General features: G+C 37.9%; 1 protein-coding gene across 26 annotated transcripts in view; it reads left to right on the top strand.

Moving 5' to 3' along the window:
- TENM3 (teneurin transmembrane protein 3) overlaps positions 1-24278 on the top strand; it is a 1299256-nt gene that overhangs the window by 1023170 nt on the left and 251808 nt on the right. For 16 of the 26 annotated variants that reach the window (XM_081875177.1, XM_081875167.1, XM_081875168.1 and 13 more), the window contains one exon: positions 7258-7350. The exons of the other annotated variants lie outside the window; for them this stretch is intronic. In XM_081875177.1, the coding sequence (XP_081731303.1) occupies positions 7258-7350 (93 nt within the window). The remainder of the gene's footprint in view (positions 1-7257; positions 7351-24278) is intronic. 26 annotated transcript variants of the gene reach the window in all.

Below are 24278 nucleotides of genomic sequence, written 5' to 3'. Positions count from 1 at the left end.
TTGGTGTAAAAGAGATGAAATAAAACGAGGTGAGGCAAAGGAAATGAAGACGCAAGGTAGTTGTGTGGTAGTGGTAAGATGCAGAACAGCGCTGGATTGCTGAGAACTATCTTGATCTGGAAACTTTTTTTTTAGACCTCAGGCCTTTCCACATGACCCAGTCCAGCCTAACTGTTCTGATCTGGCAGACTTTTACCAAAGTTTCTCCATTGGAAACGATGCAATGGCTTAATTTCCCATTTGACTGACATCTCTCAGGTTCCACATTTATTTATCTGCTTGAGATCATCACATTTTTCATCCTTCTGCCAGAAGGAATTCTGTCTTCTGATGGGACCTTTTTGGATATACAGCTCGAAGTGACCTCAAAAGGTTCTTCAGTCATCCTATCTCAGAAACTGAATCCGCATAAACAAGCACAACTAAAAGCTTGTTTAGCCTACTTCTAAAGACATCCACTGGTTTCCTTTGATCTGTGTATGTGAAGACGCCATACACATAAAGAGGAGACTGTCTATTAATCCATTTTTAAAATTTTTGCTTCAGCAAGCTGTTGGCCTCCCCTCTCCATCCGTTACGGTCAATTCAAATAATCAACTGAGTTAAGCGTATTACATAACGAGTGTGAATCAACAGTGGATATGTTCTGTCACCAGAGTTGCACATGTGTAGCACTTTAAGAAATAGCTGAACTGTCAACTGTGTGAGAAGGAAAGCAGACAAAGATTTAACCTTACTGTCTTTCCTAGCAGTGACTCAACAGAATCAGTGTTTAAAGGACTACTAGCAGCCCTAGCTTTTGGGCCTGGAAAGAGCATCATTATGCAACCACCCATCTCTGTATGCAATTTTCTGTCAGCTAGGGATATGCATACAGAAGCCGACTTCTGCCTGCATATAACATGTACCTTGATAAAGTAAATAGGTTTTTAATTCCTGAGAAGATAACAAATATGACTAGGATCATATAATCTTTCATCATAATATTATGAATGATGTCTGGGAGAACTTGGAATGGGAGTGCTCAGTTTGGCTACAGTGGACTGCTGGAAGCTTTTGCTTTTTTCATCCATTCAGTTTGGTTTTACATATAGGCTTGTTACTAGTGGCTTGTGTCAACTTAAAAATTGGCCAAGATCCAAATCTGCACAGTTGAGATTGTTGAAAATCTTTCATTTTACAAGCTAAGCATGCAGCAACTGCATAATTTTATATATCCTTGCTTCTTCACATTTCCCCAACATTATATTTTGGCTGTGCATCTGAGATGTTTTTTCCCCATTTAATTTTTTCTCTTCCCACAGTGATGAAAGTGTACACTATAGACAAGTATTTCCTGGTAAGAGAGTATCTCTAGTATTGCTTACAAAAAGACCACATTTATAGGATATCACACATATAGTGATACAACTTTCTCTCTCCCTCATCTCTCTCCTCCATCTCTATATCTAAAACAGAATATTGACTTTATAGCAAATAAAACTTTAAAAAATAAATTTCTAATATTAGTGAGCTATCATCTAAAATGGATATGTACAATACAATAATAACCAAATTTCTCAGATAAGTTCCTTGAATCTTTACTATAAGCCAGTCAGCTGTATCTAACAAACTAATACATGCCATTTTTAGAATTGAGCTCCATAAACTGGGCTTTAGTAGCTGCTAGTAAAAGTTTACTCTTTTTTGTGACAGATTTGATCAGTCTTTTTCCTTTTAGAATACATGTTTTTAATTCTAGCTCGGAATATTTATATAGTTCACTGTTCTCACTCGGATTACTTTTGTCAGGCACTGTATATTTACTTGCACATTGGTGCAGGCTGCATTTTCCGGCCATTCTGTTATTCAGAGAAATTTTCAACACCTGGCAAAATCAGGCTGTTGTGTAGAATTACTTCTGAAAGGTTTATATGGAGCTTTGAATGCATAATTTGTGTGCCACGTTGGTATCCCTTGCAAAGTGTTCTATTGCTGTTGAAAAACAAAGAATTGAAGGCCTAAGATACGACTTCTGAGAAATATAAATGCAAAGCAACACTCACATGATTGTATAGAGTGTAACTGACCCATGACGGCCAGCATGATGTTGTGATGGAGGAAAATATTACAGCTAGAACATTCTGGCTTCTGTTCCACTTGACTTTGAATACATTATCTCTCTGCTCTATCAGCTTTGAATTTTGTTGCTTCTGATGGATTACTGATAAACTTGTATTCACAGTTATTCCAGGGCTTCTTTGAGACCTGCCTTTTATGCATGGAAGGCAATTTGTGAATGCTGAAACTTCCTACTTTTTCTCAGTGAAATAAGACTTTCTTGTTTTCTGGAAACATTTGAAATTCTGCTTTGAAGCATACTGATTTTAATATTCTGCACATGTTTTGTTGACAACAGTAAAGGAAAATATTATCATGGAAGGATAGAATTTTTTTGCACTGCATAGAGGAAGATCCATGAAGAATCTGGTCCTGTGAATAGGCTCAAACCACTTTCACTGGGCGCTTTCACAAGACAGTTCGTTGTGGACATGGTGCAGCTATTCATGTTTGCTAGTTTTTCAGTATCCGCATGACATTGTCATCTGCAAAACACTATCCTGTCCCATCCCCTCTCCCACTTAATCTGGCTTTACTATTTCCATGTGTTTTTTAATAAATGATTTTATGCAGAAATGGTAAATCTGGTTTAAATGAGAAAATAAAATGAACATCATTTTATGAGGCTAGCGTCATGTGGACACTGCACAAAACTTGCATGCATCAGCAGCACTGTGTCCACAATGAACTGTTATGGAGACATACCCACTATGCCTTAAAAGGGTGTATGTGTGAAACCAAGATTTGGTTAAAAGCCAGAGAGTTATATTATTGCACATTTAGTCCAATGAGCTGTCTCACACAGAGCTGATATTTCTGTATATGTTTAAGTTAACAGCATAGTAAAACTGGAAATCTGGAGCCCTTTTACCTTAAATAAACAATATGTTCCCAGTGTAATAGAAAAAGGATTAATAGATCCCACAACCACAAAAAAGTCAAGAAACTGAGCACCATTCAAGATTTCTTTCCTATACGAGTGAATGTCTGAGTGCCCTCTTAGCTGTCACACCACATGAAATAGAACAACAGACACACTTCCAAGTTTCAGGACAGATCTGCCCATCATCCCTAATTCCCTTTCCCTCACCATTCAATACTATTTGTAAGCATAGGGGGAAAGGTGATAAAATGAAGAATACCTGAAATTGTAGATTTCACCAGACTAGTTAAAATTGCATTTTGCTCTCTCACCTCTATAGTGGGTCTCCATCACCATCGCGTAGCATCCAGGTCATAGCAGTCTTTTACTTCAGTCTCAAGCACCTTTTTCTTCATAGATTCCTAGAATTGTAGAGTTGGTAGGGACCCCAAGGGTTCCTTCAGCAGTCACTGGAGGTGACATCTATTTTCCTAACTGCTGTAGACCTTAATGCTTATGGTAGTATTCACTGCTCAGACATTTAGCTGCCTTATTGTCTTCTTTTTAAGTTTCAGCCCTATTGCTTGCTACTTGTTTTTGGTGTTGTTTTGTTGTATCTTGGAATTGTCTGTCCAATAAAAAGGTATCCTAGGAGACAAGCAATAGAAAAGCTAGCAAGACCTACATACAGAAAAGGGGTTGGGTGTTCAACATAATTAAACATTGATTGTTATTAGACTACCCAACATCAGAGAGGATTTTTTTTTTGCCAACATTGTAAGGTTTTTATTGGTGCAGAAGGTCTCAAAGTAAAACAACAAAAAGGAAAGTAACTAACTAACTGTGTACCTTATTGTGTTGTGAATTCTTACTCTCCCCTCCCTCCCCAATATGAATCTGATTTATATTGCTGCTTCCTGTCTGGGTTTGTCTGCTGTCTAGTGCTGAGTTTACTTTGCCACTATGAGGTCAGTATATAAAGATTTAACACAGATCTGATTTGGTTAGGCAATCCTTTCAGCTTTATTAAATCAACAACTAGGCAAATCCCTAATACAAAAAATCCAGGCATGGATGATATCATAATTATCATATTCTAACACAATAAAGCAAAACTATATGACTTAATTGAGTGGAACTCTACCAAACCCTTTCTTTGATTGATAAATCAGGTTATGTCTGATATCATAAAAGGAAGTCTCAGATCTATACTCATTAGCAAACCACACCATCCTCTTCCTTCCCCCACCAATGTAACCTTTGCTCATTTCTTATCTAGTTTTCCGCAGTGCTTCATGTTGAATCTTTCTAGTATTAAAACCATTTTAGAATAAATGTGCACACTGCTATTACCAGACTTTAAACAGTAAGGGCCTCCTGCCTGCCTTAGCCCAAGTATAGTACAGCTGAAAGTACCCAACACTTTAAGGCAGAGAAATGTAAACTATGTCAGTAAATATTCTGGGTTGTATCCAACCCAGCTGGTCATATTCAGACCCACTGAAATTAAGGAACATGACTAACTTAGTCCCATCAATATCAATAGGTCTCCTTTGAGTAAAACTTACTTGGCTACAACCCTGTATTTGCAACAATAGCAATACATTGTAGGTACCAGTTCATTGTGCAATCAACACACACACCGTGCATATCCTTAGTTGAGAAGATGGTTACTGCAAAATGTATATATAAAATAATATATAAAAATACTTACTGTTCAATAGAAGAGAGCGTTTGAAATAATATCAAAATATAACTCTGGTACAGCTGTAAAAATTAAGCATGACTATCAAGAGCTGGGTGCTAAATGTGAACATCTGGAGGTGGTAAACTAAGGGACACTGGAGTCTGGTCAGGTGTTGTCTATGTGAGACCATTCAGTTATTTCTCTTGTAGCAATATAGCCACACAGTCGGGCTATGTTTTATCTTAAACTCATACTGAAGCCATGAACTGGGAGATCTACATTTAACTTCTATTCTGCTTCTCTGGAGACACTTGCCAGATGTTGGTCTCTGGGTTAAAGCTACTTATTCTCACCACAGACTTTTGTAGGTTAGAAATTACCACGAGCATTTGTTTTAGTAACATTATATTTTTCCTATAGCCTGCATGTCTTTGGTCAGGTTTCCCAGTATTTATATCTTAGAAATTAAGCTCCGTCTCTCTGCTGTATGTTTTCCTCACTGTCTCATGCTAAATAGTATTGCATGTGGAGAACACAATCACCAGCACAGGCCTCTGTTTCCCAGTTAGTAAATCACTAGACAAGGGGTTTCCTGAATGAAGGGAAATGCTGATTTTGAAAGTACTTGGAGATGGAGGGGTTTGTGAGTGCTGGATGTGGTGAATCAGTGATCCAACACTCTCAAGATGCATGGAAAAATTCACAATCTGCTTGCTGAGAGCTGCTAGTAGAAAACTAGAAGTGTTGAGATGATTCTTAATACTGAGCATGTCTCCAAACTTAAACCACTGGAATGTTATCTTCACTGATAACTCTATTGCTTACTGAAGTGTTTGAGTCAATTATAACAGGTATTGTACATACCTTGAACCTGCTTATAAACTTTACAGGTTATGTATGTCAATAAAGTCTTAAAACCAGGACTGAGCAAAATAATCATCCAACAGAAAATTTGGGGATGGAACTTGGTCTTTGTGGGGTAGGAAATCCCCTTGGAAAAAACTACTCAATTAACTTCCAAATTTGTTTCTTCTATGCCTGTTACAGCCACAATAATCACTACTATTTTGCTAGAAGATCTGGAGAGTTGTCTGGTTGCCCAGGCAATGTGTAGATGCTGTCCTGTCTTCCAGCACTGAATGGTTGGGTGGGGGGTTATTCAGTGTCAGGGGACAACCTCTAGCTCCCTCCGTGCATTGATTAAAATAGGGGTGCAACTTTGCTGCCTGCAAACAAGGTTCCAAAGTAAGCAAGTTAGTTTCAGTTCAACTCTACTTAAGAATAACTGCACATTCTGTAGGTTATTGGCTGAAACTTGACCCAGAGAAATCCAAGAAAGTGTTGGGTTAACACTTGACCCCACCATTCATTGAATGCCTGTTCTCCTTAAGAGCAAGTATCTGCTGCAGCTCCAGCTTCAGTGTATTGTAATGAGCTGGCGTATTCTGAGCATGACCTTTGAAGCCACTTGGAGCATTCCAAAGCGGAATGGTAGGATTAAGTTACAATGCTGACTGAAGAGTGTCAGTACCTAGCCAGCTTCCCAGAAAAGCCTGTGGAAAGCCTTTTAGGGAGGGTGCTCAAAGCTGGTGGGAATCTTTCACCAGACATTCAGCTTAGGTAATTGTAAGAAGAAAGTGGAGCCAGGGTGCCCTCGAGGAGGCTGATAAGTGGAAGGAGGAGCTGGAAGAGTGGCTACAGATGAGAAACAGAGGAACTGAAGAGGAGCAGGGACTGGTTCCCAGTACCTAAGAGGGCAGTGTGCCATCAGCTGATCATCAGAATTCCACTCTCTGCCTTATATTGAGCTCTGATCAGGCCTTGTTAGCTATTTTAGAGCACTGAGAAGGACTTAACCTTTTCTCAGGCGGCTTCTTATGGAAGCCATGCAAAGCCAGAAGAACTGGTATATGCTTCAACAAACATAGTGGCAGCCTGATGGATAGGAGGTGCTCTGACAACCCTCTTCCCCCTTATGAATTCACTCTCTGCAATTCTTTACCAGTCCTGCATTATTTGTAATGAGCCTGTGTTTTCCCACCCCTGTCATTTATATACTGGGCATATTTTAATCAACTGAAGAGAATTTTATTATTGCATTAAGTATGGACAAGGACTTATTCTAAGCCTGTAAAAGGGATGGTGTTAATCATTAATCCTTTCTTCTGAAATATAGTTATGGTCTTCATTGACTAAAGGGTGTGGGAATGTATGAGATTATTTGCAATAAATAAAATATTGTACATTTGTTTTAGAATATCTCTTACCGCTGTAACTTATAGGTTGCCTCAGGCATATTGCATTGTGGCAAATCTCTTTTTATTTGTTAATACTAAGGGCACAAACAATATGTTGTATATAAAACATAGTAACAGACTGCTTTTTTTATTCTGTTTGAACCAAAATCCAATGTGTTGGCCTAAATTTTGCAACAGTGTTTCAGTGTGGGTGTGTAAATATAATGGAATAAATGGATGTGGGATTATAGCTACAATTTTATCTTTCTTGCCAGGATTCCATGAGGAACGAGTACTTTTAAAATGCCTTCAGTTTCCAAGAAGGTTCAGCCCCTCTAAATGCAACTTTGATGTTGTGATTTTCTCTACAGGGACTGCTGCTCAGCCCACCCTATGTTGGAACACTGAATATCATGATGAGGATCTGATCCTGAATGGAGATACTGAATGCTACCAAAATACAAGTAAATAAAAGTAAAAGTAATAACATAATAATGACAGAGAAATGCTGCTTCACAAGTTTACTCAGTAAACTCAAATTATTTTTATGGAGAAAAAATGGGTTTATGCACAAAAACATACCGTTAAGCATTTTACAACAATGACATATTGCATTCATTCCTCTTGTGAGGAACATGTGCCAAGTAATTATAGTAGTTGTCTTGTAAAGTACAGGGCCAGATATAATCCAAAGCTACACTTCGATCTCACGATCAGCATTCTTGAATTATAGCACCATTGACTGAACAGAAGCTGATAATTTGTCTTTGATATCTAGGTTATACAACATTTATGGAATTTGCCATATATATCCTTAACTACCCTCCTTAAAGGAACAAAAGTAATGAACACTTGAAGGGCATGGCTATGGTACACTGGAAGAGTTGCTGCATTTAATGCTAGTTAGTTAGTTCTCAACTGGACTAGCACAGTGTGTGTGTGTTTGTGTGTGTGTGTGTGTGTGTGTGTGTGTTTAGAAGTGTTTAGAAGCTACAGGTGAGTGAAACGTATATGATTACTGCATTGCAGGGGTTTGGACTAGATGGCCCTTCCAACTCTACAATTCTATAATTCTATATAGGGTTCAGAGTACAAATCTCAACTTTGAAAGAACAGAGTCTGTTTAGGCTGGACGAAAAAGGATTAAGAATGGATATGATAAACAGTTTAAAGACTGCACATATAGCCAAAAACTTATGGGAGAATGAGAAATAACGGGAATTGCTGTCCTGGGATATATAGAGGACAATGTAGTTCAGGGGTGCTGCTCTATATGTAAAAGTGCAAAATAAATTCATATATTAGAAATCTTAGGAGAAACAAGATGTTTGGATTGAATTATCCAAGCAAATAATAATATAGTACTAAGGACATAATATATAATAATATAGTAGGGACGCGGGTGGCGCTGTGAGTTAAACCACAGAGCCTAGGATTTGCTGATCAGAAGGTCGGTGGTTCGAATCCCCGTGACGCGGTGAGCTCCCATTGTTCGGTCCCTGGTCCTGCCAACCTAGCAGTTCGAAAGCACATCAAAGTGCAAGTAGATAAATAGGTACCGCTCCAGCAGGAAGGTAAACGGCATTTCTGTGCACTGCTCTGGTTCGCCAGAAGCGGCTTAGTCATGCTGGCCACATGATCCGGAAGCTGTACGCCGGCTCCCTCGGCCAATAAAGCGAGATGAGCGCCGCAACCCCAGAGTCGGTCACGACTGGACCTAATGGTCAGGGGCCCCTTTACCTTTACCTAAGGACATATTACTCTTCACGCTTTTCAGGAGCTTTCTTCTTAGCAGAAACTATGCATGTAGCATCAGCTACCTGCCAAAGACTTTGGGACTTGTAGTTCTAGTACCTGGAGAGAAAGGATGCTGTTCCAGGACTTAGGAATGCTCGAGTCTGCTTTCCACTGCTTCAAAGTATGTTTCTTGGCCTTGAAACAGAGGAAGGAAGGGTTATGCATTCATACCAGTGCTCTATACTTGTGGGTATGCAATTACAGGAAAAACGTGCAAAATACACTTTTTCACTTGGCTTTTGAGTCATTGTGAGGGTGTTAACAATTTGGTTTAGGGAACAGTCCATTAGAAGAATTTTCTTTCCGCTTTAGTTTTTCATTATTTTGCTATATTGATTTTAGTTTTTGTTATTATTATTTTTGTATATCTTTTAGTAAACTACTCTGCGGTTCTAATATGAAGAGTGGAATAAAAATGAGATAATAAACAATAATAATGAAAAATGCATTACATTGGTCCGCACAGGGAGTGTCTCTAAATGATTTTATGATGCTATATTTGTTTTTTAAGTTTCCTTTTAGCAGTAATACTTATTTTCTGTCAGTTCATCAACATAGTCCTCACAGTAAAAAAACACTGTATGTTTGGCCGATGTGGCCAATTTGTGCCCCTCCTGAATGACAACTCCCATCATCCCACTGGCCATGCCAACTGGGTCTCATGAGAGTTGTAGTTCAGCAACACCTGGAGGACCAAAGGTTAACTACCCCTCGAGGCTTACCGGTAAATGATAACAACCTGCCTCCCTTGCCCCGTGCCCCCAGCTGAAAAAAATATTACATGTTCATTATCATAGCCTTCTTCCAGTGTTTCTTCAAAAATCTGAATTCTCCCTAATGTTGAATGAAATTATGAAAGTTATCCACAAAAACTGGTGTTATATTATAAAACCACATTTGTATCAAAACAATCGGAATGTTCAGTTTCAACCACTGAATCATAGAATTGCAGAGTTGGAAGGGATCCCGAGGGTCATCTAGTCCAACCCCCTACAATGCAGGTATCTCAATTAGCTCATACATGACAGATGGTCATCCATCCTCTGTTTAAATGTATTAATATTTATGTCCTGCTTTTTCCAGTAAGAAAGTTAGGGAAATAGGGTAATTATTAGCATCCAACTGAAGAAAGATTTTTCCTGCCAAGTAAACTTGTAGCAACCTATTTTCACCAAGCTTCTTTATATTACTTAAGGGAGAGGGGAGAATGAATAATTTGGAACAATTTAACTGTAGTATTGAAACACAATATGACCTTAACCAGAATTTCTAATTTTGTTCCATTCATGATCAAGAAATGGTAATTTAAATTATTCTAAACCCATTATAATTTTAATAATTACAATTTATTAATAATTACGTGATTGGATTTTAAATGCACAATACAATCACAAATAATCTTGTTGAATTAAGAAACTTAAAGTGAACTAAAAACAACCCTAATACAGCTGGACCACTGCACAGCTTTGACATTAGAGCTCTATAATAGGTTCATAGGAATTCAAAAGCATAAAGGCAGAAAAGACTGATATGGCAACAGTTCTTTTTCTTTTATTCTTTTCATTTTTCATCTATGAGGTTACAATTTTTGCAGCTGGTCAGAAATATCATGTTCCCTACTGTCTCAAAAGACTGTACATGACTAATCTTAACCATGCTTCAAACTGAATATATAAGCAGCTGTTGAAAATACAGCAGGCATTATGGAAAAGTTTACCAATGTACCAACAAGCATAAAGCACCTTCTTTTACAATGCCTGTTAATATATATTTGAAGCTATAAACTTGAGCACTGCAGACATTTGCATTTTGTGTCACATTAGTTGTATTTTTGTAGAAGTTTACCTAATGGACAAATTGACTACTGGTTTAATGGGCAATCATTCTGCAGAGCATTTAACAGAAGCATCTACTGAGATGGGCTTAGATTTTTGAGGTTGATGGTTTTTACAGGACAATCCCCAAATTGTAGATGAGCTTTTGGAATAGCTGTAGCCAAGATAATATACTCATAGATTAATATTTAAGTAATTACTTAAATATTTAAGTATTACTTATCAACACCGTTCTGTGTCTTAATCCTAATAGAATTCAGTCAACAAGAAATAGTTTTTCATTCTGATTATTGTGCCAATTTTTCAAGTTTACATAAATTAGTTGCAGCACAATATACAAATATAGTTTTGATACCTTGCTGTACAATGTTCTGTCTTAATGCTTAACAATTGACTTACCGTTGTTATAAACCACTGATTCCTGTGGCATCTTTAAAGACTTTATTTATTGTGGCATGAACCACTGCCAAACAGTAGGACATACTATGTGGACCACCGGTTCACATATTCTGTAAATCTGTGCACTTGCATGAGCTGTGCTGTTTTTGCTGAACACTGTATTGCAACTACTAGTCTCAGTGCATTGATCCCTTTCAAGCATGCCAGGCAGTATGATCTGCAACGGTTCCCTGCCTCCAAGGTCTAGTGTCCCGTGGAGGAAATAAATTCATGCAGAGCTACTTGCTCTGCTGATATGAGTCACCATATGCAGACGCTCTGGACTGTTATGTATACCTTTAAATCAGATTTAAAAGATATTAAACTGCAGATATTTCCAAACATCTCTAAAATACTTTACACATTTGAAATCCTACTTTCTTTATTGGCTCGAGAGTCAACATTGTCAGAGTGATAAGACAACTCGGCAATCAAAAGTGCCTTCAAGCTTGAAAACCTTTGTGGTCAGCATGCTTCATTTGGTAGTTTAAAGTGGCTTGCTCACCCTTTTATTTCTGAATTTAAAAGTGTTTAATTCCATAAATTTGAAAAGAGTAAAAGTCCATTATTTCATGGGAGCAAATAGATTTGATGAGCATTTGAATATTTTGGGTCAGCACATTGGCATTTAAAATGCTGCCAATTAGTGCTGAAGGTTCAGAATTCAGCTCAAATGTAGACAATGACAAAATAATGATAATTGGGACACAAATGAATAGCTCAGAAGACTTTCAGAAACATAATTTCTATCATAAGTCTGAGAAGGAGGGCTGGTAGTTGTCTTAAAGCTAATCCTAACCACAAAGGTTTGTATCCAAAATAGAATACAGATTTTTGCACAACAAAATGTTCTCCCCCTCTCCTCCCCTATGTGCCCCATAAACCTGTAGTAGGGGTTCCCCCAACGCTTCAGAACAAATTTAGGGAGGGCGTGGTGGGAAGAGAAGGGGGAAGTTGATTGATTTATTATGTTTATGACATTTTCCCCACAATGAACTGTTCCCCTTGCAGCTTACAGCAAACATTCAAAACATCAAAATACAAAGCACTGGGAATATAAATAAACAAAATACTGAATTCAATACAGGAGTTAATAAACAAACATTGGCACGTAATTCAACACATCCCCAGATGCAATCTTTCCCCATTAATTGGTCTGAGAAGGGGCAAAACTATTAAAGAATCCTTAGATCGGACATTCTTCAACTGGAGACATCTCCTAATGCAGTTCAGGGCCATTCTAAATGTCGGCACTGCAAGGTCTTCCACATGTCACTTAACGTTAGAGTTTCAGGGTCCACACTCTGGATGGATGCATTTGGAAATTGAACCGTTCTTCAGCTTGCCAATCATCACATGTCATGTATGGGATTATATGCCCGTGTAATAAAAATGTATGTATGATAAGAATTCTGGAACATAGGTCTAGAATTAGACAAAATATTGTGGATGCACCCCTGGTGCAACACTACATCGAATATGGCCGTATAGATGAGGACATATGTTTTTGGTGTTACAGGCTTATAAGCCACACCCGAATAACTTACCAGATGTTAAAAATATCTTTTTACAATTAGAGTCCAAGTAGATCTTTCACCTAGATACAGTTACTCCAAACGGCTGGAACTTTCATTTAGAATTGAGTTGTTTTCTGTGATCCCTTTTTATGATCCTTTAGTAGATCATCTTTGATGAAACAAGAGTATTGTCCTGCTTCTGGGCATCTCAAGGCATCTGGTTGGCCACTTTGAGAACAGAATGCTGCACTGGATAAGTATTTGATCTGATCCAGAAGAACGGTTCCTGCAATCTTACAAACTATTTCATCTGTTCCTGTGGCTATGTTGATACCATGTTCCATTCTGGGCAAGGGATCTTCTAATATTGCTGCCTTTCCCTTTCTACCTCTTGCCAGCAAGTTTTGTGGAGCCACCTTTTTGTCCTCTCAGTACCATACCTTCTGGTCCAAATTGCATTTATTTTTTACACTGATCCATCAGTCCGATGATGGTATTGCCTACTATTTCAGTGTGCATTCTTCCTTGTATACATGTTCCCTACACATTTCCCTTGCAAAATTCTTATTACATGTACAGTAATAAAAAGGGAGGACTGCGTGCCATTACGTGGATATGCCATTTATAATAATTGATCCTGAACTGGGACTTGATTCTGTTCTTGGGATAGGGTCTTTCATCTATCATATGTTCATACTTTTATGAGATAAACATGTAAACATTAATTACCACCCAACCCTGTGTTTCTGTTAAATTAATATAATGTAGTCATAATCCTATGCAATCCCAGCAATAAAGTAGAAAGCAAAACAATAGCAATGGAAACAATATATAACATAGCAAATGCAAATATTTTTATAGTGTCTCGGGTAACTTTGTTGGCATTGGGCATTGATAACACTCCCACAATCAATCTGTGACCTAGCAATGTAGATGGCAATCATGGCTGCCAGCAGCCACAGCTTGTACAGTTTTGCATTGAGATTTGAACTACTGGCATCACAAACTTGACAAGGAACAGGATATATGCAGGCCATTTGACAGATAAGTAGCCAAACAAGACAAGACAGGGACTGATGCTATGCTAATCACAACAGCCAACCAACTTCTAAGTAGGTGTTTTAATATATAACGCAAGGACTAATATTAATAGAAATAAAACCCAAATCTATCAATGTTAATTGAAATTTTACTCAAATATAAGTATGATCCTCAATTTACATATTTAACTTATACATTATTTTGATAAGTGACAAAGTATTAAATGAGATAAATTTTGGTAACTGAAAATTTCTTCTATGTAGTAGTATGTGGAATAAGACACAATTTGTTCTGCTGAATATTACAGAAATGTTGGTCCCTTGTAAAAGTTGGCTTTCCTGAGTGCACTTCTATGGTTATGTTATTGTATATTCAAATGTGTCTTGAGAACCAGGCCCTTACTTTGACCAATGCCTAGAGAGTTTGAGAAGTATGACATGCTGGAGTGCTCAGGCTACTGCAAGTTTTCTCTGCTCTATTTAATGTTCTGCTGATAATTAGAACCAGACCTTTAAAGAATCAGACCTTTAAAGCAGCACTCAGTGTGATGGACCATTTTCATGTCCCTAGTCTGCAGTGTTCTTCTCTTGGCTTTTCAAAGTCCTGTCTTATCATACCTGTCAAGCTCCTTGAAGAGCAAACTGGAGAGGAATGAATCCATGAAGGATGCACCTCACAATGAAAGACATGCTGAAAATTCTGAGAAAGGAAGAAAAATAAATGTAAATGAAGGGGACCCACTCAAAAACGCATTCTGCAAATAAGGAAACTGAGTATTCTTGTACAATCTTACTAACAGGTGGTGAGAGGAACAGTACAGATCTGATTATTGTTGAGGCTATAAGATCACTCAGCAATGTTGTATTCTATGTTATTTTTTGGCACTGAGGCCTGGTGCAATGCAGTGATTCATGAAGGTAGGTGATGAGGCAGTTCTGTATACATCTGGTCTGGAATCTCTCGTTTAGGTATTATAATAGATTACACAAAAAGAATGACAGTGAATACCTAAATATAATAAATTCCATTAGATTAACCATAATTACTTAAGAAGTTTATTAGCTCTTATGCAGAGCAAAAGTGAAATAATTTTGTTTTTGTTTTTGCACGTTCAAGCTGGTGACTAATCACTTTTATGTTTTGTTTTCAGAAGAAAGGAGGGGTCTCTGCAATCTAATTAAGGTTGGTTTGGACTTGGCCAGATAGATAGAATACATTTGTATTATTCATTCACCCATCTTTGGAACCCACTTGGGTTTCAGAGAACACTTGCATAGAGCAGAATAGTAACGTGAAAACTGACACACAATTCACTGTGGCGACAGTTCCTAGGCTACTTATGCTGGAATGTTGGCAATATAGTCAGTAGAAATACAGCGTGCTAGTGCTCATCCTATGATAATAAATGAACCAGATTGTTGGTAAAAGGGAACACAAACTCATAAGGGAGTAAAGGTAAAAAGTAAAAGTAAATGACCCCTTGATGGTTAGGTCCAGTCAAAGGCAACTATGGGGTGTGTGATGGCTGTGTTCTACAGTGCCTCTGAATGCTAGTTGCTGGAAATCAAAGTTGGAGAGCACTGTTGCAATCAAGTCCTGCTTACTGTCTTCATTAGGTTCATCTTGGTAATGCCTGCCAATTACTGGCCCTCAATATTTTGTAAATTTTTGACATCAGGCCTCTTGCTGAGAAATAGCTACATTCAATTTCGAATCATATTGTAACTATCAGTAAAGATTTTACTGATACCCATGTGTTCTATTTTTTTCTTATAACTTTAAAAACGGAACCGAGTGACCTCCTTGTAGGATATCTACAAATCTGAAAACCTTCAGAACATAAACCTCAAGAAAAAGGCTAGCAGGCGTGTATCTCAGGAAACATTTCGCCTCATTTATCCCCAATTAAGAAAAAGTAAACAGCAGGTTAGAATCAATAGCTTTGCCTTCTGCATAGACAGTATTAGGCTTTTAATGAGCAATGCAGAGGTTTTCCATCTGCCCCCAGTATTTGTTGTGGTTCTCTAATCTCATAATGTACCTGAGCTTCAGCTAAACATAGGTATCTCAGCTAAGTTAATTGAGGGCTTATCCACACTTACCGGTACTTTTCATCCTCACTTTCCAGGCGCAGTCCACAATTTAAACCTCTTTCCGAGCACCCCCTTTTCAGCTCCAGAGTTTTCCCTGCGAAAACCCACTCTTTAAAACTCACTTGGAGCAAACATCAATTTGTGGGAAACCCAAAGCGACTTTGGTTCCGATTCAGCTTTAAAGAATGGGTTTTCGTGGAGCGTTAGAAGTGTGGACCTCTGCCTGGAAAGAGCAGGGCAAAAGGTAAGTGTGGATAAGTCCTGAGATGAATAACTTGCTTCCTATACATAACTACTTTAATGTACACATGTATCAGGTAGAAACAATGACCCAGTTCACACAGAACAGGCCAAACCGAACATGTATGTTCCTGTGTAAGAGATCATAGCCACTTTGCTTTTCCTCCAGTCCTCCTACTGTGAGCAAAGCGATGGGTTGGTTTAAGTATGTTGTTCAAAGTTGGGACTCTGACACTTGGTCACTCTAGATAAACCATAGACAAACTTCTCCAAAAGTGTCCCACTGTCTAACAAATCTAAGCCCTCTTTCCCAGTGGCTCCATGTCATGCATTGAGACCCTGAAATTCTGCCTCTCTAGCTAGCATTACATGTGGAACAAGTAGAATTTCTGAAAATGCTTCCTTGCAGATTCTAGATTTCAGCATTTTAGACAGCAACATAAATTTGGCTTGCACAACTCAGTATTGTATTTTTCAATATTAGTTGGAATTCCTGTGTACCAAACCATAGACTCCTTTCCTTTATCAGCCTCCCTAGATAGGTCATATATCTGTTTTCTGATACTATTAATGACAATTCTGTCTTTGTTCCTTAAATTATGTCTTTGTTGCTGAAATTCTCTGACCTCATAACTAAGTTACTACTGCTGCCAGTAAAATTAATTATCTTAAGATTTTTTTTCTCATTCGCACTGATCAAGACTATAAAATGTGCAATGTAAATTAGGGCATCAGTGACTTCATGTCCCAAGAAACTAATTTAAAAATCCCCTCTGGATTTATTGTGAATTTCAAAATAGTCTCTTTTGATGCAGTGCTAGAGGTTCTAGTAGAATTATAGCCAAAGTAACTACAGTTTGGAAAACACAAGCAACGTGATTCCAAAATTAGGCAAATGTTTAATACAAAAGCATTGTGTAGCTTCATATGTGAAGCTCAAATATCTTTTGAGCGTTTCTTGAAATATATATATTCAAACATGGTTGCTAAAGTGAGAGAAGCTTTTGTAATTTGAATGACTCTTCTGACCTGCTTGACATTTGCATTACAAACCAATATAAGCAACAACAGTAACAAAAACAAATAAAAATATTAAGCTGTATGTAAGGAAATGACCTTTATGCTTTGTCAAAACATTATATTGAATGTGTTATATTAGATGAAAGTGGAAACTATAGTTAATTGGAAATTTACTCATTTACTCACAGCCTGTGGCAAAAGGAGAAGGGAAGGGATTGCACACACAGGCAAAAGTTTTGTTCATACGTCTGCTTTGTAAGCCAAGTTTTGTTCATCTGATCACAACCACTATGACAGAATTGGCCTTTGTTTCCTCCCTCTAATCTGGTAAATCAGTTTAAGTTTTGAATATGATTAGAGGCTTATCAGGCATAACTTACAATATTGTGTTTTAGATTCTGATGGTCAGTAATGCAGCAGTATTATTAATGGCCCACAAACATGTTTTTAAAATTGATTCTTTTCTAGAAGTGTGTGAACATTTAAAAATACAGAAAATTTAAAAATACAGTACATATAGGTAAGCAAATTATGAATATTAATTCCTGGATATTTCATTTGGTTGTGTAGATTTTTTTCTTTTCTTGTGCTTTATTTGGTTGAAAGACAAGAGATACTATACTTTAAGAAAAACAAAACAAAAGGTTGAAAACCTGACCTGAATAAGAAATGGAAAAAAACAGCCTATCTGTAATAGAGCTATGAAAGCCATCCCTGACTGAGGTGAGATGAAAGCATCCATGAAAATAGCCATAAAACAGTACTTTCATACATCATATTGAAATAATTTCAGTACTGTGCTTTATTAGATTAAAATCAAAGATCTGTTTACATGTTTTAGAAAGTGTATGCTGCCCTCCACCATATGCAAAGCAAGCCATGTTTGCATAAGTTTAATACATGCACTTTCTGCTAAAAAAAAATAAGGTGGAAAATAGTCTGTATATCCCACATGTGGATCTTTGTAAATGAATGAATGTGTGAGGAGAGGAGATAGTTGCTTTGCTCCTCCTCTGGATCTGCTACAGTAAATCAAACCATTGTTTTACTTACCGTGTAGTCCAGACTCAGGCTGGTGGTTTGTCATTTTGCTCACTCATATAACATCTTGCTTAGGTAAGTGATCTACCTCCATGAGCTGTGTAATGTAGAGGGAATTTGACCAATATCACGATCAGAAAAAACAAAACCTGAGATTTTCTTCTTAATAGAACTAAACAGTGCACATTTACTCCCTCAACATTATATAACTTCTAATGTTCCATTGCTCATGAGAATGGGCAGCTTGCTTAGCCAGTTATGTCAGCTAGGTAGCCTAAGAACTGCCTGAGTTAAGAAATAAATGTGTTCATTTTATGTTGCACTGCAAATTTGTTTTTACTAATACAAAACTAAATTTAGAAATACATATAACTTAGATTAGGGCTGTAAATCTGAACCTCCTGAAGGTGATCTGCAGAATAAATAGAAATGAAGAGAATCCAAATAAAGAGAAATGCCAGGGCTAGCATTCTAAACAGGGAGCCAAGAAATATATGTCTCTGCCCTCTATTAAAGATAAAAGGATTTTGCAGTTAGGGTTTTGGAAACTTTGCTTGTGTAAGTTGCCTCAAGAACATCTAGCAAAAATGCCTTAGCAAAAGAGCTAAGGAGTTAACAGTAAATCATAATCCCCTTTACAAGTGCATATTCCATTGTAATGGAATGGATGGCAAAGTTTGATATACTATTTTCCCAAGTATTATAACTAGGTGCTGTATATTTAATTAGAAAATGATTTAGAGCGGCTTTCACATAACAAGGTACTACAGGTGAAAAAGTACTCATAACTGCACTGAGAGACAAATGCCAATGAATATGGCTAGTAGGGCTATGGTGCATGGAGCCCATTGGCCTACGTCTGGTGCATCTATGATCCACTGAACCTATAGCCTAATCCATGTGGGTTACTTGGTTTGTCAGTGTGCAGTATCTCTGCATCTGCTTTTTATGGAGGAGTTGTCCCCACAATGAGAATTGGTGCAGCTACAGTTTTCCACATGTCCAAGGCCTGCTGTCAGTTACCTAGACAGGAACCCCACATTTTGGAGGGTTTGGCTCCAAGTGTTCCATGTGTACGTGAAAATCTCATACTGTATAATCCAATCCTAGGAGCTGTCCTGTGGCTAGCGGCTGTGTGAGAGAGAGAGCCCCCTCCCCAGCACTCCCAGAGTTGGTGTACCAAGCTGGCCTTGCCCAGCAAGCAAGGCAAAGAGCTTAAAAGCAAACACAGTAGGGGAAGAAAAGTTTTCAGCTGCCCACATGTCTTGGCACTTGTGCAATTTCAGCTAGCCATGTGAGGTTGAAATTGAGCAAGTCAAATTCACGTATGATGCAGGATTACTGTATAAAAAGGCTACTCACACCAATATATACACAAATTCTCTCCCAAAGCTGTGAACAAGAAAACAAAATATATACTTGTATTTTTATAAGGTTTTAGGAAGCTTTAATAAATTTATGCATGCTTGATACTTCACACTTTAGCCTGTGTTCAAAGCTGTTTCTGTAAAGAGAAGAATATTGTCAGTGACTATTCATTCTCATTTCCCACTTTTTTGGAGCTGTTTTTCTATCCCCTTGTCTTGAATTTTTATGATGAGTTTAACTAAGCAGCTATATTCCAGAAAATACTCTAAAGCACTAGTTTTAAGTCACTAATATTGCATGTTGAATTTGAACTGTGTTCCTAATGGCTGAAAAACACTTCAAGAGTTCCCCTTCACCATTTGGAAGACTCTCTGATTGCCTGTGGAAAGCCCAAGGGCAATTATGAGTTATGGTCAGCACCTGTGTATGCCTAGGTCCTTAGCAGGGCTGGCCTTAATCAACCTTAGACGATGAACCTCCTTGTATTCAGCTGCAAAGTAGTGCTCCTTCTCACCAGTACAAAATGGGAGTTTGCCTGCATTTGGAGGTTCATAGTGAGCAAGATCCTCTTTTTCTGTACAGGAAGCATAGTGTCCCTTGTGCAAGATATACTGCTTCCTTTTAATGGGGAAGGCTGTATTGGAGAAAATATAGGAGGCATGTACACATGCTTGCCTATGTGTTTTGTCCTTACATCAGTAATTGTAATGGTGGAGTCAAGATTTCTGTTGGGTGTTAGTGTCTGCAATTCGGAGGTGGAGCACTTAGAAGGATTCTGAGAAGACCAGGGTTAGTAATATTTCTTTCTTTATTAGTGCATAATGTTTGTTTCTGAGAACTGTTCCCTTTTTGTGCAAGTGCCCTTTCACCAGAGTTCCCATCACTAAGCCCCCCAATGTTTTCTAAGTTCTGTAGACACAATTATGAATGAAATAACCCTCTGCCATTTACCTAATGCATTATTTGTATATTTCATTTTATATCTTTCTTGTGGTACACTGATTGGCTGCATGGTTAGGACTGTGTTAGAGTTGGGGAGACTACGGATTGAGCTGGTGTAATGTTACATTGCCAGAGATAAGACTGACCTGGGATTCAGTAAAGGACTCTGACTATGTCTAGTTCCCCACCTGCCACACTGGATTGCCACTTACTTTTTCTACCCTTAGGCTTGTACAATTATACTGGTATAATGGTTGTGCTGGCATAATATAATTCTGGTGCTGCATCAGCATAAATCTCCAGTGGACGTGCATTGTATCATATCTGCACCAACTCAGGAATAGCATTGCACTGAAACCCCACACACATCCAAAAAATGGTTGTTTCTTTATCTTTCTTTCTTTTTAACAGTGTACTTGATGTGATTTGGGAGGATTTAATGGATAAACCTTCAGCTCAGAATGAAAGGAAAGTGAAATGGCTCTACTATAGCTTTGAATATTGAAAGTATTTTCTGATAGATTAAAATAGGCCTCCATTAGAGGGAGTTATACATTCATCATTAAATGTATCTGAAAGGTTTTCAAAACATCATAGGTGCTGTAGATTATCTCTTGGCAGCTGCAGAGCATTTCTAGAATAAATTCTACTCCATTCTGTCCCATAATATTCAGGGTAGATCTGAAATGCTCCCTCCACCCCTTGGTTACAAGTACCATGCTCACATTTCTGCTCTAAACATTGAGAAAGTACAAAATGATTAAAAGCTGTTGCGTTATGTTGCATTTTTGTATGCTATTAGTGAGATTTATAGAAGGAAGCAATATTTTAGTCATCTTCCTCCTCCCTCCTTTCTTTGATTTGGCCATGTAACCTCTAGTCTGGTTATTTTAGGAAATGGCTGCTTTGCTTATATTCCCAAAATAAGATTAATAGCTGCAAGTGCAATGTACGGTAATCTCAGTGGGAGCTGATCATGGCCATACCCATTCCCACAAAGTACTCACATAAAGTTTAGAAGAGCAGACACACAGAACACCAGAATTATTTTGACACCCTGTCAGAAGCTGCCCCACCAAATCCCTCAAACTTATTTTTTCATGGTACACACTTCTGAATTAAGGGAAACGTAGGGTGAGCAATTCACAGGAGTAATTCAATTATAGCCAGCAGTGTAACCTGCCTGATGTTGGTGACTATTATCCTAGGCAAGCTTAAATGCATTGCATTTCCAATCCTCTGGTTCCATTGTGACATTGCTTTCTGTTAGTTGCTTTGGCTGCTAGTGCTAAAGAGGAAAGTCTCCTACTTGAAAATATAGTATAAAACTAGCCTGAAGGAGCAGGTCTCTATGTGCATTAATATGCAATAAAACACTTCAAGGTATGTTGTAAATGCACTGGTAGGTGCATTATAGCACTCAGGCTTGTGCCTAACAGCCTGCCTAAAAACTCATCTATCACTAGGCTGAAAACATACCCATTGAATGTTAGTTTAATGTAGATGGTTCTGGTTGTGCAAGAAGTAGTAGCTGTGAAATATGGAATACATTTCCTTGAGTTACAAAACTCTTTTCCCTAGAAGTGGAAATAAATTACACATTTCACAGCAATTCATGTTACAGTTGTCTCTTCCTCCCTCTCTTTATAAATACAAACCAAGAGCATTTATTTATATATATTTTACTTTTTTACCATATTAAAATTGTAAAATTGAAATCGTGACAAAGGCGGACAGAAATTGATGATCACATTTTGGCAATTGAATTGATCGTTGAAATTGATAGGTCATCAAGCATTTTAGGATTTTAAGAGGTGGATGTCATGTGACATAATTAGGGCTCCAAAGACTTTTGGGGCCTCCGGAAGTGAAAGGCATCAAAGTGTTTCTAAGGCTGCAGGCGCCAAGGGATTTGGAGGGAACAGTGCCAGGAAGGTGTATTTGTGGTTCATCGTGGAGCAGGGAGACAAGAGGGAAGCAGGAGATGGCCCATAAATGATGGAGGCTTTTAGGACATTGAGTAGGAAGTGAATAAATTGCATTGGAGTTTTTGAAGCATGACAGGCAGAAGAGTTGAGAGCAATGGTGAGATAGTAGTTATATTAGAAGACAGGTGAGTATGTTGCATTTCAATGGGGAGAAAAGTTAAAGCATTTCAGAATGGTGTGAAATAGGGAATCTAGAAATCTGTTTTTGGCCTTAACAAATAGGCTTCTTAAATTAGAAGAGAGTGCAGGAAAAATTGAAACTGGTAGGTTACTGGAGTGATCACAAAGCTCTATAGAGGTAGGACAGAAATTAAGTGTGCACTGTTCAAAGAACTGAAAACTTACGACCAAAATTATTGAATCATTTTCCAACTATCTTCTGCATACTAGGCAGACAAATACATAGCTTTAAAGAGCAGCAGCAGCTGAACTCACAGATCCAGACCTTGGCTTCTGTAATGTTCAGTGCACATAATTCCAATGTTAGGGTTGCCATATGTCCTGTTTTTCGAGGACACACCCTCTTTTTCATGGGTAGACTCGTTATAGTGATCCATACTTAAAAGTAGAAGTTGGCAAATGTGTCTTCTTTTTTGGTCTTTAAAATATGGTAGGGCTGCCAGACGTCTGGATTTTTCCGGACATGTCCGGGAATCATTCAGAACAATGGCGTCTGGGCTGATTTTTGCCGAATTGACAAAATGTCTGGGCAGACCCAGATGTATGGCAAGTCGGGCTATCATTATTTCTAAAATCTTTTTAAAAATCAAAAGAAAGTCCCAAGACAGACAAACACCTATATGTCCAGTTACAGATAGGTAGCCGTGTTGGTCTGCCATGGTCAAAACAAAATAAAAAAAATCCTTCCAGTAGCACCTTAAAGACCAACTGAGTTAGTTCTAGGTATGAGCTTTCGTGTGCATGCACACGTATCTGAAGAAGTGTGCATGCACACGAAAGCTCATACCTAGAACTAACTCAGTTGGTCTTTAAGGTGCTACTGAAAACACCTATATGGCAACCCTATAAATATCAAGGTTTTACATGGTAATTAAAGGGAAATGACTATTGTATAATAGCTTTGAAAAGCACGTCAACATACAAAGTCTATTCAAGCATTTCTAATGACAAGAGATGTTTGAAATACCTACTGCATTAGAGAGAACAGAGTGGATTTTTCCTTTCTCTGAGAACTTGTACAATTTTACAGATAGGGCTGCTTTGTTGGTGGTCTTTACCAATTCTTGTTGGTTAAGTATAATGTTGTTTCTTCAGGAAAGCCAATTTTCTGTGCCAGACCACTATACAAAACCATATATTATTATTTCAGGATGTCTGCAAATACCTTACTGTGGGTGGGATTTCTTACAGTTCTGTGCAGACATGTTAGGCTGCCTCTTCTATTTTTTATTTTATTTTCCATTTTCAGATAAATCCCTTGTTGCTACATAAGCATCAATTTCTAATTAAAAAATATGCTACTTAAACAGAAGGTACTGGCACTATAGGAATAAGAGCCAAAAACTTAAGTCCAAGCCTCCAGGTCACTTGGAGGCTGTTGTATTATGGAGATTAGACAGTATGGAAGCACTGCTGGCTGTAGCTGTGTAGGCAACTGGTTCCCTGCTAGATAAAAGCCAATGTGCAGCAGCTGCTAGCAGACGAAAATGTGAGAAAATGGCAGGTTATGAAAGAGAGAGCAAGTGGACTGATAGGATTCCAGTGTAAGAATTGTAAAAGCCCTCCGCCCCACTCTATACTGCCCTGAGCCCGGTCTTGGCTGGGGAGGGTGTGGTATAAATAAATAAAAATTATTATTATTATTATTATTATTATTATTATTATTATTTATTACTATATGTAGAAGTCAGAAAATGCATTTGGACTACTGCTGAAATTTATTTTTTTCTATTAAAAATATTTTTATTGAAAGTTTTCAACATATCATGGAAGAAAAACCAATCTAATCTAAATAAAAAGAATAAAAGAAAACAAAAAGGAAAATAAAGACATAGAATCATAGAATAGAATCATAGAATCATAGAGTTGGAAGAGGCCACAAGGGCCATCGA

This window comes from Podarcis erhardii, assembly GCF_964252035.2.
Source record: "Podarcis erhardii genome assembly, chromosome: 9".
Lineage (NCBI taxonomy): Eukaryota > Metazoa > Chordata > Lepidosauria > Squamata > Lacertidae > Podarcis > Podarcis erhardii.
This window is presented reverse-complemented; position numbering and strand designations above follow the sequence as displayed.